General features: G+C 39.8%; 2 protein-coding genes across 11 annotated transcripts in view; one reads left to right on the plus strand and one right to left on the minus strand.

Annotated features, from left to right (window-relative positions):
* The first annotated feature begins 249 nt into the window (after positions 1-249).
* Positions 250-17,418, plus strand: tubgcp4 (tubulin gamma complex component 4). Its single transcript, XM_028602114.1, has 18 exons — positions 250-481; positions 1,875-2,003; positions 2,315-2,437; positions 2,522-2,575; positions 2,693-2,749; positions 4,607-4,686; positions 7,617-7,818; positions 7,909-8,074; positions 9,295-9,419; positions 9,510-9,560; positions 9,630-9,735; positions 10,442-10,546; positions 11,617-11,761; positions 13,491-13,668; positions 15,473-15,607; positions 15,712-15,828; positions 15,913-16,052; positions 16,223-17,418. Exons 1-18 carry the CDS (start codon positions 404-406, stop codon positions 16,227-16,229), a joined length of 1,998 nt encoding a protein of 665 aa, XP_028457915.1. The 5' UTR covers positions 250-403; the 3' UTR covers positions 16,230-17,418.
* tp53bp1 (tumor protein p53 binding protein, 1) overlaps positions 17,280-17,673 on the minus strand; it is a 30,493-nt gene continuing 30,099 nt past the window's right edge. For all 10 annotated transcript variants that reach the window (XM_028601259.1, XM_028601349.1, XM_028601762.1 and 7 more), the window contains one exon: positions 17,280-17,609. In XM_028601259.1, coding sequence (XP_028457060.1) covers positions 17,413-17,609 — 197 coding nt within the window. In that variant the 3' untranslated portion in view covers positions 17,280-17,412. The remainder of the gene's footprint in view (positions 17,610-17,673) is intronic.

The following is a 17,673-nucleotide window of genomic DNA, read 5'->3' on the forward strand; positions in this document are numbered from 1 at the left end:
AATAATAATAATAATAATAAATAAATAAATCTCTATAATGTCTTTTATTTTTTGCTGGATATATTTATGCAAGATTTAAAAGAAACCCTATTATACTATCTGCTGGAGCTGCTCCCCCCGCGACCCGACACCGGATAAGCGGACGAAGATGGATGGATGGATGGATTATACTATTACTTTCTAACTAGCCAAAATTTTCAAGCGAAGCCCAAAAGAATGGTTCTGAGGTTGGAGGGGTGGAGGGTGAAGCAGAGAGACGGAACGTAGTTTACGTCTTTGCCCCGTGATGCGCTGCGTCGTGACGTAGCCAACCTGCGACAGCTCGGGCGGCAGTTTGTTTTGGTGGCTGAATGAGATGCTCCCACCTGCATTTTCAACGTTAACCAACTAAAGGCGAATTAACATGATCCACGAGCTGCTGCTGGCGTTGAGCGGATACCCTGGGACGATTTTCACATGGAACAAACGAACAGGTTTGCAGGTAAAACCGAAACACTGCAGGCAGCTCTCGAAGCAACGGTTCTTGCTAGCTAGCTATCATTCTTTTTTTTTTTTTTATCTTTTAAAACATGGTATTTTTTTAACAGACATTGCATAATGGAAATGATGGTGTTGTCATTGCTGGCAGTGTAGTTATACATGTATGCTAGTATAAATTATTTTAAGGAGAGGCTGGTTCACAAAATTACATAAATAAATATTACATTTATATATTGAATATATAAACAGTTCCAGGCTACAAATGGCACTATTCTCCATGTATCTGCATCTTCAAGTATCTTCTTCAAATATATCTAGATGTATTGCTCATTTTCTTATTCATAATAACCAGGACTATATGGAAATGAGGACACATTTAAAGTAGCTAAATAGTTTCATTCAATAATTAAGTTCTGTTCTATAACATTACATGTTTTAAATTTGTAGAGCCTAGAATTGAGTTACGAATAATATTTATAGAGTTCTAAAAGTGTCGAACATATGTATAAATAGCTGATATTTACATACTGTGAATCGTTTTTTTTAATCAAGAATCGAAAATCGATATTGAATTGAATCGTGATATTTTCTGAATCGTACACCCCTAACTCTTAATACTCTTCGCTCCTTTTTAGCACTGCTCTTTTTTTGGCTCTGTTTTGGATTTGCACTTTACCCCTAACCTTTGTTTTATTTCATGAGCCTTACTGTCTACTTTTGGCATGTTTATATTTGGGTTTTTGCTAATTATTGATTATCTTTATTGTTGATATTGTTTTATTTAGCATTCTATTCATTTGCACTGTTTCCTACGTACTGCACAACTGCTGCACAGCAATTGCCCTCACCTCAAAATTAATAAATTTTTATATATACACAATGTAGAGCCTCCAGGTCACCTAACCTGCAGTTTTGGACTGTGGCAGGAAAGCGAAGCTGGGAGAACATGCAAACGTCACACAAAAGTGAGGTGACAGTCAGACAGTGTTAACCACTGCACTGCCGTGCCACACTGTTAACTAAAGCATCATCATCACTAAATAACTTTATATAACAATTTAGTGAACTTTCTATAGTTTCTTCCTTGATTTTAGGAGAGACACCACTATGACAGCATGCAAGGATGGGCTACAACCTTGCACAAGAGATCATTTTGCTTGCAAGGAACAGAACTGTTGATATGTTGATTCACAGCAAGTTAGACCAATTGATTCACGGGCAAGCCTCACTTAAACAGTGGTGTAACACTGGCATTCTACAGAGTTAAACTTGACTAGTCTATATGTAAAGGAACAAACATGTTTTGCCTTGTGCGCCACATTTACTTTTGTGTATTGGATGCCCGATAGTGTTTCTTTTTGAACATGAAAAGTGCAACTTTGTTCCACCCACAGGTGTCCCAGGACCTTCCCTTCCTTCACCCCAGTGAGTCCAGTGTCCTCAACCGGCTCTCTAAACTGGGCTCAGATTACATGCGCTTTACCGAGTTCATAGAACAACACACAGGCCATGTGCATCAACAAGTGAGTAAAGTCCTCAATGCCATATAACATCATTTTAGATTTTTTAGCTACAAATTTCAATTCTAAAATGGCACTTTAGAGATTCACCTTTTAGTATGAATACTAACTTTTTAGTCAATGTATTAAAAAATATGTTCAGTTGTATCTCTACTGTTGACATTTGGCTGCATCTGTAGAGTTGTTTCAGAAAGATATACAGACGTTCAGTTTGTTAAAGAGTACTTTAGCCTTCCCTGTCTAAGACGGGGTTTCTCTGTTAATAAATGGATAAATCATGCTTCCTGGATTTTTCTCAACAATCGTTTCTTCAGGAACATCATACGAACCAGCCTAACCAGACGGTGCTTCATGGAATTTACTTGCGGGCTTTCTGCACAGGGCTGGACTCCATACTGCAGCCGTACAGACAGGCCCTGCTGGACCTCGAACAAGAGGTAAAATAATGAGACAGCCAACAATAAATGGAGAAGCATCATGGGACAGGGTGCTCTTTTAACGTGTGTGTGTGTGTGTTTTAGTTTCTTGGAGATCCACACCTGACAATATCTCATGTGAATTACAAGCTCGATCAGGTAAAGCATGAATTAAACTTCTAAAGACATAGACATTTTTCCATTGAAAATATACTAAAGACACTCACTTTCTACATTTAAACATATGTTTGTCTAACACTGTACTTTTTCTTTAAGTTCCAGTTGCTGTTTCCTTCTGTGATGGTGGTTGTAGAGTCAATAAAATCACAGAAGGTAAGGATTTTTTATCCAAGTAGTTCACCGGCAAATGTAAGTTCAGGGTGGCGTACAGCCCGTGTTGCAAATGATTAGAGGATCAGAATCATATTTTAGCCTGGGTGTAAGCGGACAAATTGGTCAACCAAAAAAGGCTGCGACAGGTCTCCACTTCACAAAAAAAGCCCAAATAATAAATTGAGCAAAAAATGAAGGGGTCGTATGTAACAGCAGGGACCCTGGTTAAAGTGAAGAAAGTGAGAAAAACACTAATTTCTTCTTAGGCAAGGCAGCTTTATTTGTATAGCACATTTCAGCAACAGGGCAATTCAAAGTGCTTTACATAAAACATTAAAGAGCAGTTAGAAAACAATTAAAAAAACAATAATAAACAAATTAAAAACATTAAAAGACAAGAATAAAATTGATAGTGCAGTATAAGAATAAAAGTTACAGTGCAGTATAAGAAATTAAAGTTAATAAAATAGATTATTTAAAGAAAAGCAACATCAAAAAGATAGGTCTTTAGCTTAGATTTAAAAGAACTGAGAGTTGCAGCGGACCTACAGGTTTCTGGGAGTTTGTTCCAGATATGTGGAGCATAAAAACTGAACGCTGATCCCCCTGTTTAGTTCTGACTCTGGGGACAACAAGTAGACCTGTCCCAGACCACCTGAGAGGTCTGGGTGGGTCATAGTGTAGTAGCAGATCAGAAATGTATTTTGGCCCTAAACCATTTAGTGATTTATAAACCAGTAAAAGTATTTTGAAATCAATTCTTTGAGGCACAGGAAGCCAGTGTAGAGACTTCAGTACTGGAGGGATGTGATCCACTTTCTTGGTTTTAGTGAGGACTCGAGCAGCAGCGTTCTGAATCAGCTGCAGCTGTCTGATTGATTTTTTAGGGAGACCTGTAAAGACACCGTTACAGTAGTCAAGTCTACCGAAGATAAAAGCATGGACAAGTTTTTCCAGATCATGCTGAGACATAAGCCCTTTAACCCTTGATATATTTTTAAGGTGATAATAGGCTGATTTTGTAATTATGTTAATGTGGCTTTTAAAATTTAGGTCTGAGTCCATGACTACACCAAGATTTCTGGCTTTGTCTGTTGTTTTTAACATTGTCGTTTGAAGCTGAGCGCTGACTTCCAATCGTTCCTCTTTTGCTCCAAAAACAACCACCTCCGTTTTTTCTTCATTTAATTTAAGAAAGTTCTGGCACATCCAATCATTAATCTGTTCAATGCACATATTTAATTGTTGTATTGGGCTATAGTTCCCTGGCGATAAGGTTATGTGGAAAGCAGCAATGACATGCCATCATGTGTCAGTTACTGCTGATTAATTAATTATGTAATCTTGTCACATCCTCTTGACTATATTGACAAGAAGGTAGCCACTGATTTATTTATTTTATTTTACTTATTTTTTTATTTATTTTTTATCATGGTTGTTAATCATACGTTTCTGTGTATATGTAAAGGTATTTATGTAAATATATATTTTATGCTCTATTTTTGAGGTGTGTATATACCTGTACGTACTGTCTCTGTAAAATAAAATAAAATTTTGATAAAAAAAAAAAAAAAAAGGTAGCCGATTTTAACATATTTTGATTTGCCAAAATTTGCTAAAACATGCTCAACAACTTTCAAACACAAGTATTGTTTTAGGGTGAAGCTCCTTTCTGAGTACATTTTATGCAAACTAAATGAACAAAGAGACCACCAAAACATGACATTAAAGCTAGGGTGGCACTGTGGGAGCTTCTTAAAGCAAATGAAATCGAAAACTAGCTGTACTGATCTAGAGTAACGGCTGGGTAGCAGAACTGACTGCTGTGTACGTGTTTTCTGCCGTGCGCTGTTTTAGATCCATGGCTGTCAGATCCTGGAGACGGTGTACAAGCACAGCTGTGGGGGGCTTCCTCCTGTACGCATGGCCTTGGAAAAGTAAGTCCCTTTTGGGAAAGACCTTAATGCAAGTTTCAACGTGGCGTTTACATTATTGAGGTGAGCGATGCACTTAATACAAAGCAATATGTTCTCTTGTTAAGTGATATAGAGACACCAAGTAACCCTGTTTCAATAGATGTTTTGGGTGAAGGGTTTTTAAATACTTTGTTTTTGGTTGATTAAGTTTTTTTTTTTTGAACATGTTAAAAAATCCCTCCATCAAAAAACATGCACTAGGTTACTATGGGGTGCTGTGATTGGCTGCCCACTGCTCCCTTGAGGGATGGGTCAAATGCAGAGAATGAATTTCGCTACATGTCAAGTCAAGTCAGCTTTATTGTCAGATGAGCTATACATTCATGACATACGGCACAAATGAAATTTCACGGTGCAAAATGCAATAAAAATAAGTTTGTTATAAATAGAAAAGACATAGAATAAACAATCAACAGTTTCACATGATATAAAAATAAACAATCAAAAATCAGAATCACAATCAAGGCACTTGAGTATTTTCACGACGAAATGAAATAGGATAAATAAAGAGTATTTAAAATGTTTTAACAGGTGAGGTAGAGCGGTGTAGTGCAATAAACAGGGGGAAGTGAAATGTGCAGTCCCTGAGTACAGAGTGTATGAGTGGTGTTGGGAGGGGAGGTGGGGGGTGCAGTCCTAGTCTGTGAGAGGGGGGAGTGTGGAGGGAGGGAGTGACGGTAGAGCAGGGAGGGAGTTGAGTCTCCTGGTGGAACAAACTGTCTTTGAGCCTGCTGGATTTGGCCCGGAGACTGCCCAGTCTCCTCCCTGATGGCAGCATGTATGTGTATGTGACAATAAAGTACCTTTACCCTCATATATATATATATATATATATATATCCCTGCATTTTCGTTCCAAAAAAGTCATATATTTTAGCAGAAAGTTGAAAAATGTTGCGTTTACTTCACACAGGAGCAGCCATTTTCCCTGTTGCCATGGGAGCGTTATGAAGTGACGTAATAACGTGACCTGAACATCATCGAAAAGCAGGGTGTTGGGGAAATCACTTTTTTTTTCTCTTTTTCATCAAACCGCAGTTTTTGCATGTTCCAGAAGTTTCATTGCATAAAATTGCATAAATATCACGCATATTCCATCGCATTTTTTAAGAAAACATGCCGCATAATCAAGAATTTTTGCCCACAGCAATCACAAAAAAAACCAAAACATTTTTCAGGAAGGACTGTACAATCAGTACACCGTACAATCAATTGAGTCCTTCTCATACCCAATCAATACATTCATTTCAAGTCTCTTGAAATTGCTCATTGTTGTGTGTGATTTCATCAATACTAAATACATACTAAATACATACTAATTTACTTAATTTCAAGTTTTCCATTTGGTATGGGGTGCCATGAGGTGTAGGTGTGTCCTTCCTTCACTGCAGTTGCTTTTCATTTTGTAACAATCTTGCAGAGTGGTAGTCCATGTGGCTATTTGACACTTTATTACGTTTAGATGTTTGCATGTGTGTTGAAATGACACACTGTTTTATGTCAGCTGTCTATATTAATGTCTTCCTTTTTCCCTTCTTCTTTTGATTGTGGTGTCCCAGCTCAAAACCTGTTTGATGAAGGAACTGTTTAGCTCTCCCCATGTCCTTTTTAAAAAGAGATTTTGTCACCACAGCACTTGGCATGACGGCTATAGCTACCCTGTAACACCCTGCAAATAGTTCAAGAAAAAATGACAACTTTAAACTAGATTAAGTAAAAAATAAATGGCCCTCCATTCCATTATTATAAGTTATTTCAACGCTACCCCTCATATTTCTTATTTTGGAGGGTTATGGGGTGGAATTGGGCAAAGCTCAAATATAGCGTATGATTGATTTCTGCTTTTTTGCATATAGGGCTGGGCAATATATTGATATTATATCGATATCGTGATATGAGACAGGATATCGTCTTAGATTTTGGATATCGTAATATCGTGATATGACACAAGTGGTATCTGTCCCTGGTTTTAACTTCTGCATTACAGTAGAGTGATGTAATCTTTTGAATTTACCAGACTGTTCTAGCTTTTCTATTATTTACCTTTACCCACTTAGTTATTATTTCAGTCCTTCCAGAAAAATGCAGAGTTTTTTTTGTGATTGTTGCGGGCAAAAATCCTTGATTATGCGGCATGTTTTCTTATAAAATGCGATGGAATATGCGGGATATTTATGCAATTTTATGCAGTGAAATTGTGGGAACTTGCAAAAACTGCGGTTTGATGAAAAAGAGGAAAAAAAAGTGATTTCCCCCAACACCCTGCTTTTCGATGATGTTCAGGTCGCGTAATTACGTCACTTCATAAAGTTCCCATGGCAACAGGGGAAAATGGCTGCGCCTGTGTGAAGTAAACGCAACATTTTTCAAGTTTCTGCTAAGATCTACGTGACTTTTTTGCAATGAAAATGCGGGGGTTATGAAATCACGCAAGGCCCGCATATTTTTCACGGAAATCGGCAATTTATGCGGCGAAAGTGCGGCGTATTTGAAAAAATGCGGCCCCCGCATAAATATGCAGATTTTGGCTGTTTATGCATTGAATTATGCGATCGCATAATCGTGTTTTTCTGGAAGGACTGTTATATACACATTAATGATGATTATTTATCAAAAATCTCATTGTGTAAATATTTTTTTTTAAGCACCAATTGTCAACCCTACAATATCGCCGCAATATCGATATTGAGGTATTTGGTCAACAATACCGTGGTATTAGATTTTTTCCATATCGCCCAGCTCTACCGTTTTATGGGTGTTTGAGCTGCAATGTGCATTGTCATGCACTAGAATGCATGTCATAAAGTCCTCTGTATTGTCATATTCTCTGATTTACCATGTCACACTAAGATACAGAGATCTTTTTGTGTTGTTGTTTTATACACTGTGCAGGATCCTCGCCGTGTGCCATGGTGTGATGTACAAGCAGCTCGCAGCTTGGATGTTGCATGGATTGCTGCTGGACCAAAGCGAGGAGTTTTTCGTGAAGCAGGGGCCCAGTGCGGGAGGAGCTGCCGCCAACCAGGAGGAGGAGGAGGAGGACCTGGGGCTGGGGGGCTTGAGCGGGAAACAGCTCCGAGAACTCCAGGATCTGGTGAGAACTACAGTCTGACACACGGGCCAAGAGATCGGTACGTGTTTTTAAACCGAGTTTTTAATAATGTGCGTCTGCGTTGTGGTGCAGAGGCTGATCGAGGAGGAGAACATGCTGGCCCCGTCTCTGCAGCAGTTCTCGCTGCGGACAGAGATGCTTCCTTCTTACATTCCCATCAGGGTGGCTGAGAAGATCCTCTTTGTTGGAGAGTCCGTCCAGATGTTTGAAAACCACAACCACAGCCCATCGAGAGCTGGTAATCTATCGTGCTGCGATCTAAGTGAAGTCTTGTACTGGCACACTCAAATTGTTGTTTCTATCACTTAGAGCAGGGTTTTTAAACCTTATTACTCCAAGGTCTTTTCTACTGATACAAGTCGTGGAAATTCAGTACTGGTACTAGAGCTGAAGATCTTTGCCCGGTCTTAATTTCTATCATTTTAAACGGGCTCGGGCTTGCTCTCTGGGTTGCACGGGAAACGAGCAGTCAGGTGATGCGTTTTGATTAACGCTTAGTGGATGCTGAGGAGGGGAAACGGGGGCTGGCCTCTGGAGGACTTATTTTATTTCTTTGGTCCAACTTCCAAGTGACCTAAAAGAGCTGTGTGCGTTTGCACATTTGAATAATAGACCTTTTTCACGGCAGACATGTTGACATGTCGTAGTAGGAAAAGCACAGGTGTATTCATGACCATTACTGATGGCTGCATTCCACTTAGGAGAGACCCTGGTATTAAACCATTACTGATGGCTGCATTCCACATAGGAGAGACCCTGGTATTAAACCATTAATGATGGCTGCATTCCACTTAGGAGAGGTCCTGGTATTAAACCATTAATGATGGCTGCATTCCACTTAGGAGAGGTCTTTGTATTGTGCATGCTGACTCACTGAAATAGCTTACTGGGACACTTGATGGAATTGAGCCATCGTTAAGGTTATCAATTTCAGCTGTGCTTTTCCTCAAGTCAACATGTCTGCTGTGAAAAAGGTCCATGTCGGGCTGTAAACGGGTTCGGGCTTTTAAAAAGCTGTCAATCAAAATGTACTTGTCGGGCTCGGGCCGAATTCTGTTGGGCCAAACTTTTAAGGCACGATTACAGCTCTAACCACTACCCAAAGGTACTTTTTTCTCTATCTGTTTTCTGTATTTACTCTCTCTTTAACAAAAAAAATGATTTATGTTCGAAAAATAAGCCAATCCAATGTGTCCGATTTACATTTATTTTGAACATTTTACACACCACACAAAATAAAACCCTCTCCCAAACCCGTCCCTACAACCTCCAGCCTTTCAGTCTGGCACCAGGGCATAGAGAACACTGATGTGCATCTCTCCGAGGAAGTGCCGTCACACCGTTACCGCACATTCAACAATTTATTGATCTATAGAACCTTTATTTCAAAATAGAAAATGTTCCACTTCATAACATATTGTTAACATAACACGAGGTATGGGCTGGGTCTCATTTTAGGCTCCATACTGAAGCACCAGGAGGACATGTTTGCTGCCGAGCTGCACAGACTCAAACAGCAGCCTCTTTTCAGCCTGGTGGATTTTGAAAATTTGATTGATCGCATCAGGAGCACAGTGGCAGAGGTGAGCTCATAAAGTTATTTATTATTATTTTAATCTTTTAACCAACGTGCTCAAGGTGACAACATTAAATACCGTCTCACTGACTTGCAGCATCTTTGGACGTTAATGGTGGAGGAGTCGGATCTGCTCGAACAGCTCAAGGTTTGTATTCGGTTCTGGTCATAAATCTGTGCAAAAATGAACAGTGTTGACTTCTGTATTTTCTTCCAGATTATTAAGGACTTCTACTTGCTGGGTCGTGGCGAGCTCTACCAGGTTTTTATTGACCTCGCGCAGCACATGCTGAAGACGCCTCCGACAGCCGTCACTGAGCACGGTACATTTGAATATGCCAAAGTATTTTTATTGTTTTAGAGAAGGTACGATATACAGCGCAACATTACATTTTCAATTATAACAAGACCTAATTCTACAAACCCCATCCCGCCCACAACAAACCCTTGTGCCGAGGAAAGGACAGATAAAGAAACATAGAAACAAATAAAAGAAAAAAGAGAGAGAGGAAAAAAAACACCATTCTTCTATTTCTCATGATAGCAAATAGTATAATCAGTGTGCTTTACAATTCTTAGCAGCTATTAAGAGGGAAGTGTAGTAAGCCTTTCAAAGTAAGCCAGTAAAGAGTCCCATTTCTTTGTAGAATTTTCTGCTTGATCTTCTTAGAAAGTATTAGATTTTTTTTCTATTTTTAGAAACATCAGAAAGCTGTGTGAAGGCTTTTGGTGGTGTAGATGATTTCCTTTCCATTCGTGTTATTAAGGTTGCAAAAAGATCTATTGTTTTTTTTTTGTAGTTTTCGTTTATTGTTCAGTAGTTAAATTGCACTGAATGCTTGTGTAGTTGTTGCTGCTCCAGCATTCCCACCGGTAACAGCCGGCCCCTTAATGTCAAGAAACCTACACGTGAACTGGCAATGGGGTTTTTTCATTTCATAAAATGCCGTTCGACTCAGGACTCGTGGACTATTTCTGGCGACAGAGCTTTGTGTATTTTAATGTCACGGTGTGTTTTCTGTTCCACAGATGTGAACGTGGCCTTTCAGCAGGCGGCTCATAAGGTGCTCCTGGACGACGACAACCTCCTGCCTCTGCTGCACCTCACTGTGGACTACCAGGGCAAAGACAAAGGTGTGCTGCTGACCACGGCTTACTGTATATGTTCATGATAGAAATCTGTGTAGGGTACTGAAGGAAAAAAAACCCACCTGGGTGATGTGTTCACAGAAATGAATACAAATAGAAACTTACTCTTGTTTATTAGTTGTTTAGCGCCATCCAGTGGTTTTATGATAAAACCGTTACAAAATGAATAGAGTTAGCACTTAGTCATTTAAAAGACATTTATGTAATTATTAGCAGCCCTATTTCTAACACATCACACACTATGTTGTAGCTTATGTTCTCAACTGAAAAAAACTAATGCTACAGATTAGTCACCAGTCATTACAGAAACCAACCAAAGCCTTCAGCCTTCCTCACACACACACACACTGCGGACACAGTGATTCATCCACATGGCTCATTCTCCTCATCTCTGGGATTTAATGCAGTTAAAGGCAGGGTTGGTAACTATTTCCAATATACACTTTTTAAATATTGTTTGAAATGGTCTTTACACCCCCTACAGCAACAAAAAAACGTATGGGCTCCAAAAAGGGAGCGTAAAAGGTCCGTCATCTGTAGCTGCTGTACCCTGTAAAAAAGCCCACCAATCACTGCCTCGCGGCCCGCTTGGAAAGAACCAATGAAATGCCTCCTTGCCCCGCTGCGCGTACTTTACCCCTCCTGTGTGCGAGCCTGTGCTCAGTGCGCGTTGCCGGAGCATTGCTAACAGTATCTATGTTTGTTTTAAACATTCGGTGTGATGGATTAATCTAATGGACTAAAGAAATCTAAGTTTAATAAGACCAAAACGACCGATTAGTCAACTAATCGACTAAAAGGGAGCAGCCCTAGTTGAATGAGACATAAAGTAAAATTGCAGACCATTCTCCGCGCTGCACTGAAGCAGTGGCGCTCTACACGTCTGTGTGTCGGTGGAGCCCCGAGGGCAGGGGGAGGGGTTAGATGGAGCCCTGAGGGCAGGGGGAGGGGTTAGATGGAGCCCAGAGGAGATGCTACCTTCAAATCTTGCTAGCTTTTCAACATAATCAACCCTGCCTTTAATGATTATTGTGTCTGGCTGTTTTTTTTTATAGAGGCGACAGGCTCCAGAGATGGAGCCACTCCTCCCCAAGACACCTCCCCTCGTGAGGTCCCTCCCACAGGTTGGGCGGCTCTCGGTCTCACCTACAAGGTCCAGTGGCCGCTGCACATCCTCTTCACTCCCGCCATCTTGGAGAAGTGCGTACTCATTTGGCTCCCTATTATTGTGTGAATGTTAATTTAGTTAGATTCCCAGACCGGGCCGGCCCTTTTTTTTTGTGGCGTTATCATGTTCTTCCAGACTTTCTTTGACATGCTATCACTTTTTTCGACATACTATAACTATTTTTGACATATACTATACTATGCATTTTTTTTGTATCTTTTGACAATACTATACAATTACTTTTTTCCGATATACTATACTATGACTTTTTAATGCCTTTTTTCGACATACTATACCACGATTGTGTTCAACATGCTTTATTTGCTGGCTCAGTGGCCCTTTTTTGTGGAGTTTGCATGTTCTTCCAGACTTTCTTGACATACTATGACTATTTTTAACATATTATTCCTTTTTTCGACATACTATACTTACTTTTTGAACCAGCAGTTAGACAATACAGACTCTGACTCAGGTTCGATTCCCACTCAAGGTCGGCCTTTTTTTTGTGGCGTTTTCATGTTCTTCCAGACTTTCTTTGACCTAGTATCACTTTTTTCGGCATACTATAACTATTTTTGACATATTATACTATGCCTTTTAATTTTATCATTTTTGACATACTATACAATGACTTTTTTCGATATACTATACTGACCTTTTTATGACTTTTTTCAACATACTATACATTTTTTCCGATATAATATGATTTTTTTTGTGAACATACTATACTGTGACTGTTTTCAACATACTTTATTTGGTGGCTCGGTGGCCAGCAACGCTTGAGTGGGTTCGATTCCCGCTCAAGGCCGGCCCTTTTTTTGTGGATGTTCTTCCAGACATTCTTTGACATACTATCACTTTTTCCGACATACTATGACTATTTTTCATATACTATGCCTTTTTTTTGATATACAGAACTATACTGACTTTTTATCACTTTTTTTTCGACATTCCATGACATTTTTTGACTTTTTTCGACATACTATACTGACTTTTTATCGCTTTCTTTTCAATATACTATACTATAATTTTTTTTCGAAATACTATACTATTTTTTTTTTCATTCTATATTGTGTTTTTTTCAACATACTATACACTGACTTTTTTTTATCAGTTTTTGTCGACATACAGTACTTACCCACCATACTATGACTTTTTAATGCCTTTTTTCAACATACTATACCGTGACTGTTTTCAACATACTTTAGTTGGTGTAGCAACGCTCCAACTAGCACCAGCAGTTAGGCAATGCAGACTCTGACGCCAGTTCGATTACCACTCAAGGACGGCCTTTTCTTTGTGGAGTTTGCTTGTTCTTCTAGACTTTCTTTGACCTACTATCACTTTTTTCGACATACTATACTATGACTTTTTTATCACTTTATTCACCATTTTATACTATGACGTTTTTCAATATACTATACTATGACTTTTTGTCTTTTTTGACATACTATATTATGACCTTTTTTGACATACTATAGTGATTTTTTTTTTTGAAAAAGAAATCAATTTACTATACTATGACTTTTCTTAAAAAGAAATCTTCATATATTCCACTTAATACATTAATTTGAATTATTCAACATTTCAATTAAATTTATGCTAATTAAAACCATTCCCACTTTTCCAACTATTCTCACTACTTCACTTGAGCAATCCAGTTTAGCTTTTCAGCATTCACTGCAGGAAATGCATTTTCTAGTTGAACTATCTGTTTCTATTGAGTACAGCTGGTGAGCATCCTCTCCTCTCTGTGGTCAGGTACAACGTTGTGTTCAGGTACCTGCTGAGTGTGCGGCGGGTGCAGTCGCAGCTGCAGCACTGCTGGGCTCTGCAGATGCAGAGGAAACACCTCAAGTCCAGCCAGACCGACGCTGTGAAGTGGCGACTACGCAACCACATGGCGTTCCTGATTGACAACCTGCAGTACTACTTGCAGGTAATAATTCGGTGAAAGAGGCACCACGATCCCGTTTTTTTGAACGTATTACCACATGCAAACCGGTATTTATCAAAACAGATAGGGCAGATGATATCCTGTACATACTATAAACCATGGTCGTCAAGAGAAATTCTCGCCCGAGTTTTAAGATAAATCGCTTAGTTAAAACATGCAGAATGTCGTTTAAAGGTCCAGTGTGTAACATTTTTAGTTGTTCATTATCAAAATCTGTGTTGCCCGTTCACAAACTTGTCCTTTGTCATGAATATTTACCACCACCATTAATTCCAAGTATTCCTTTTGGCTTGAAATGTTACATTTGCGTTTGCATGAACTGGGGTAGACGCTCCATATTCATGTGTCATCTTGAAATACGTTAGCCGGTAAGGGACATACAGGACATACTGCTCCGCCTTTGGCGTTTTCGCTGTGACACGATAAGCTCACAGGTGCTGCTAATGCTGCTAACGGGTATCGTAGCTTCCCGGCCCCGGCGAGTTTTAAGAAGGAAACATGGAGGACCACACGTATTCAAAATCCAAATGTCAGGAACAGGCGTCTTCTTCTTCGCCCAGAAAAAGAAAAAGGAGATTGAAAAGAGCAAGAGACCGGCTTTTTGAAGCGTGAAGGCTACTGTAGCTGGAATACGTACTTTGAACTGCGTGGCGTGAGAGAGTTGATTGCGATATATGATCTCAACGCTAGATGGGAGAAATTCAAAGACTCCTCTTCATGTGGATGAGAAAAATCACCTGCTACAAGATAATCAAGATTGTTGACCAAGTTCCTAATTAAAGCTTAAGTGCGTAACTTTTTGATATTAATGAACGTCCGTTACATTCAAGCTGATAGTCTTAATTAGCTACAATGAGCTACTAATTAAGACTATCAGCTCCACACAACTCTCTCTGTATCTCTCAGTAGGACCATGTTCAGAAGATTGTGGAGTCCGGTGACTTTCCTGTGCAGAAACTCAAGTGAAGATAATTACCTTTTCTGAAGAGTCCATCATGGTTTTTTAATCCTCCGTGTCCTCCTTGGCTACTAGCAACTGTGTGGAGGAGGGGGGGTGGTGCGCAATCACAGAAGGCTTATATCATGTGGACGTGCCGACAGTTTTGATGTCATTACTTAGAATTCCTCATTGGAGCTACAGAAACTACGCAATATAACTTCCAAAAAAAAAGCCAGCAGCTGCAAGTGACACATCTGCTTACTTGTTACTATGTAAAAACACCAGACAATAACAGCAATATAGATAACTTATAATAAAACTTAACAAATTAAGCAATCATGGTGCGATTGTGTGGGAATATAAAATAAGGTGAGAGACAGAATCAAATAATGAAAGGGAAACATTGTTTGTTTTGGTTGGTAACCAATTTCGCTGTGTTTAAAATCTACTGTAATATGCTTATCAAAATGTATTTTTCTAAGTTTTATTATTTCCTATGTATTTCCTCCGGTTTTTTCTCATAGGATTCTTTAAGCAAACTGTATGTCATTGTACACCGCGACTGCTCTTATTGGAGAACTTGATCAGTGTTACAAAGACGGCCATTTGGGCTTCTCCGTTGTTCTTTTCATTGACCTAAGGTCCAGATTTTACAACTAATGTCCTACAAGTTTCCAAATTCTTCAGATTTAATAAACCAAAACGATACATGTACACACATCTTTTATAAATGTCGTAAAAAAAATTCCTGATGCATTGTTGGTTTACGCAGCTGGCCCCAGACATTGCTTTTAACCCGTATGATTGGAGCATTGCATTAGCTGTTCTCCTGTTGGTTGTCTCCAGGTGGACGTGCTGGAGTCCCAGTTCTCTCAGCTGCTTCAGCAGATCAACTCCACCAGAGACTTTGAGAGCATCCGACTGGCCCACGACCACTTCCTCAGCAACCTGCTCGCCCAGTCCTTCATCCTCCTGAAGCCGGTATCAGTCACTGAGCCCAATTCTGTTGGAACCTAACTGGCTGCTTCAATTCATCCACTTTTCCGAGTCTTTATGAAGTCTTAATACATGCTTCTGTACCTCAGGTATTTCACTGTCTAAATGAGATCCTGGAGCTGTGTCAGACCTTCTGCTCACTGGTCAGTCAGAGTGTGATGTCACTGGACGAGAGGGGAACCGCTCAGCTGGATATCCTGGTCAAGGTAGAGTCGCTTAAATCTCCTCTTTTGTCGAACGTTGGAACATGTAAAGACACGTGTTGTTACAGAGACCCATTCTGATTTCAGGGCTTTAGACGGCAGTCCTCCTTGCTGTTTAAAATCCTTTCGAGTGTGAGGAACCATCAGATAAACTCTGATCTGGCTCAGCTGTTACTGCGACTGGACTACAACAAATACTACACCCAGGCTGGAGGCACTCTGGGCAGGTAGGAGACACAATACCACCATGCGCCATTATCCTCTCAGCTTAAAAACGTTATTTAGGTAACTTCTGTGATTTGTTGTGTCTCACAGCAGAAAATGTCCATCCAACATACCTGACGCTCCTGTGACGATTCTTAGAATTAATCCAAATATTTCTAATTTCTCTTTTCAGTATTTAAGAAGAGCGCAAAGGATTCAGATATGGAGACGTTTCCATCTAAGCCAAGAAGAAACTCCCATCAGTCTTGTCCTTTTGCTCACCCAAGTTATACAATCCTTTTCCTCACTCATTTAGATAGTTTTTGATTTACATCCAGAGACGTTCACATATGTCCTCTGAAACTTCTGCCGCCACCTCAATAAAACAGAGGATGGGATTGTGTTTGTGGCGCTCTTGGCACTGAAAAATGACAACAAAAAAACCAACAGCAAAGTTTGCTCAGACACAATGACATCACTGTAGGCAGATTTGAGTGGGACTATTTCTTTGGTAGAAAGTAGTTCCAGTGACATCTGATCATTGAGGTCTGTGGAACACATAATGAGACAAGCCTGGTTATGATTGAGCCTCACAAACTCAAGCTTTCATAATCTTCAACAATTACAGCCTGATTTAAGAACGGTTTATTTTATTTAAGCAATAGTTCAACATTTTAGGAAATCTGCTTCAAGGTGTAAAGCATTATACCACTCGCATCTGTTAAAGAAGAAGCTACAGAGGTCGACACCTGTACACCTGTAGCATGCAGACCAACTTTACCAACGCACCTCGCCTTCATCCTGGCCACAGCTAGCAGACCGTTGGCTAAGCTTAGCATAAACACCTTTGGACGTAGCCTGCCAGGCTGCTTGTTTCCACTCTTCATGCTAAGCTAAGCTAAGCGTTTCCTGGCTGTAGATTTATTTTTAGCATCAAACGTGAGTGCTTTAGATTTTTTTATCTAACTCTCGGCAAGAAAGTGAATAAGCGGATTTCTCAAAATGTTGGAACTATTCCTTTAAAGAACTGAAGTAGTTTCACGCAATACATTACTTTGAGCTGCTGTTAAATGTTAAACTGTCATTTTTCAAGGCTGTGAACTTTACAAAGTTACATTTACTTCCACAGTATAGGGCCGAAACAAATGTTATTTGTGTTTTGGGTGAGGCGGCCCTTGTATAAACTGTAAATATTGAAAACCTTGTTACTTGTACCATTTTTTTCTGTAGAGAAAATGAACGTAAACCTGTTAAAATGAAACGAGGGTCACAATTTATTATCCCATAAAAACAGACAGGATAACGTTATATACAGAAAAGGCATGCAACAGAACTAATGCTGAACATTTAACATGGTCGAAGGCATTTTGCACATCAGTCAGATTATGATGAGGTGGAGGAGGAGTAGTCGTGGCGATACTGAGGCTTGCTATGGAAACCCAGGCGCTCCCCACGGATGACGCTCTGGATCAGCCACTCGGGAGACACCAGCGGGACTTCCTGCGAGGTCACGTTTTTCTCTACCAATGGCGGACAGGCACGGTCGGTCACCACAACGTCATACTTGCCCGCAGGAATGTCTGCAGACGGAGGGGAGGAAGAAAAAAAAAAAAACTGTCAATAACAAAGTTCCAGCACAATATT

Source organism: Perca flavescens, chromosome 1 (genome assembly GCF_004354835.1).
Source record: "Perca flavescens isolate YP-PL-M2 chromosome 1, PFLA_1.0, whole genome shotgun sequence".
Lineage (NCBI taxonomy): Eukaryota > Metazoa > Chordata > Actinopteri > Perciformes > Percidae > Perca > Perca flavescens.

What these genes read in the sequence shown, in the direction of transcription:
- tubgcp4 (XM_028602114.1), top strand. Translation starts at nt 404, where the DNA reads ATGATCCACGAGCTGCTGCTGGCGTTGAGCGGATACCCTGGGACGATT. An exon ending in CCACAGCCCATCGAGAGCTG is followed by an intron (nt 8,075 to 9,294) that starts GTAATCTATCGT and finishes GTCTCATTTTAG; the next exon opens with GCTCCATACTGAAGCACCAG. An exon ending in ACCTGCAGTACTACTTGCAG is followed by an intron (nt 13,669 to 15,472) that starts GTAATAATTCGG and finishes GGTTGTCTCCAG; the next exon opens with GTGGACGTGCTGGAGTCCCA.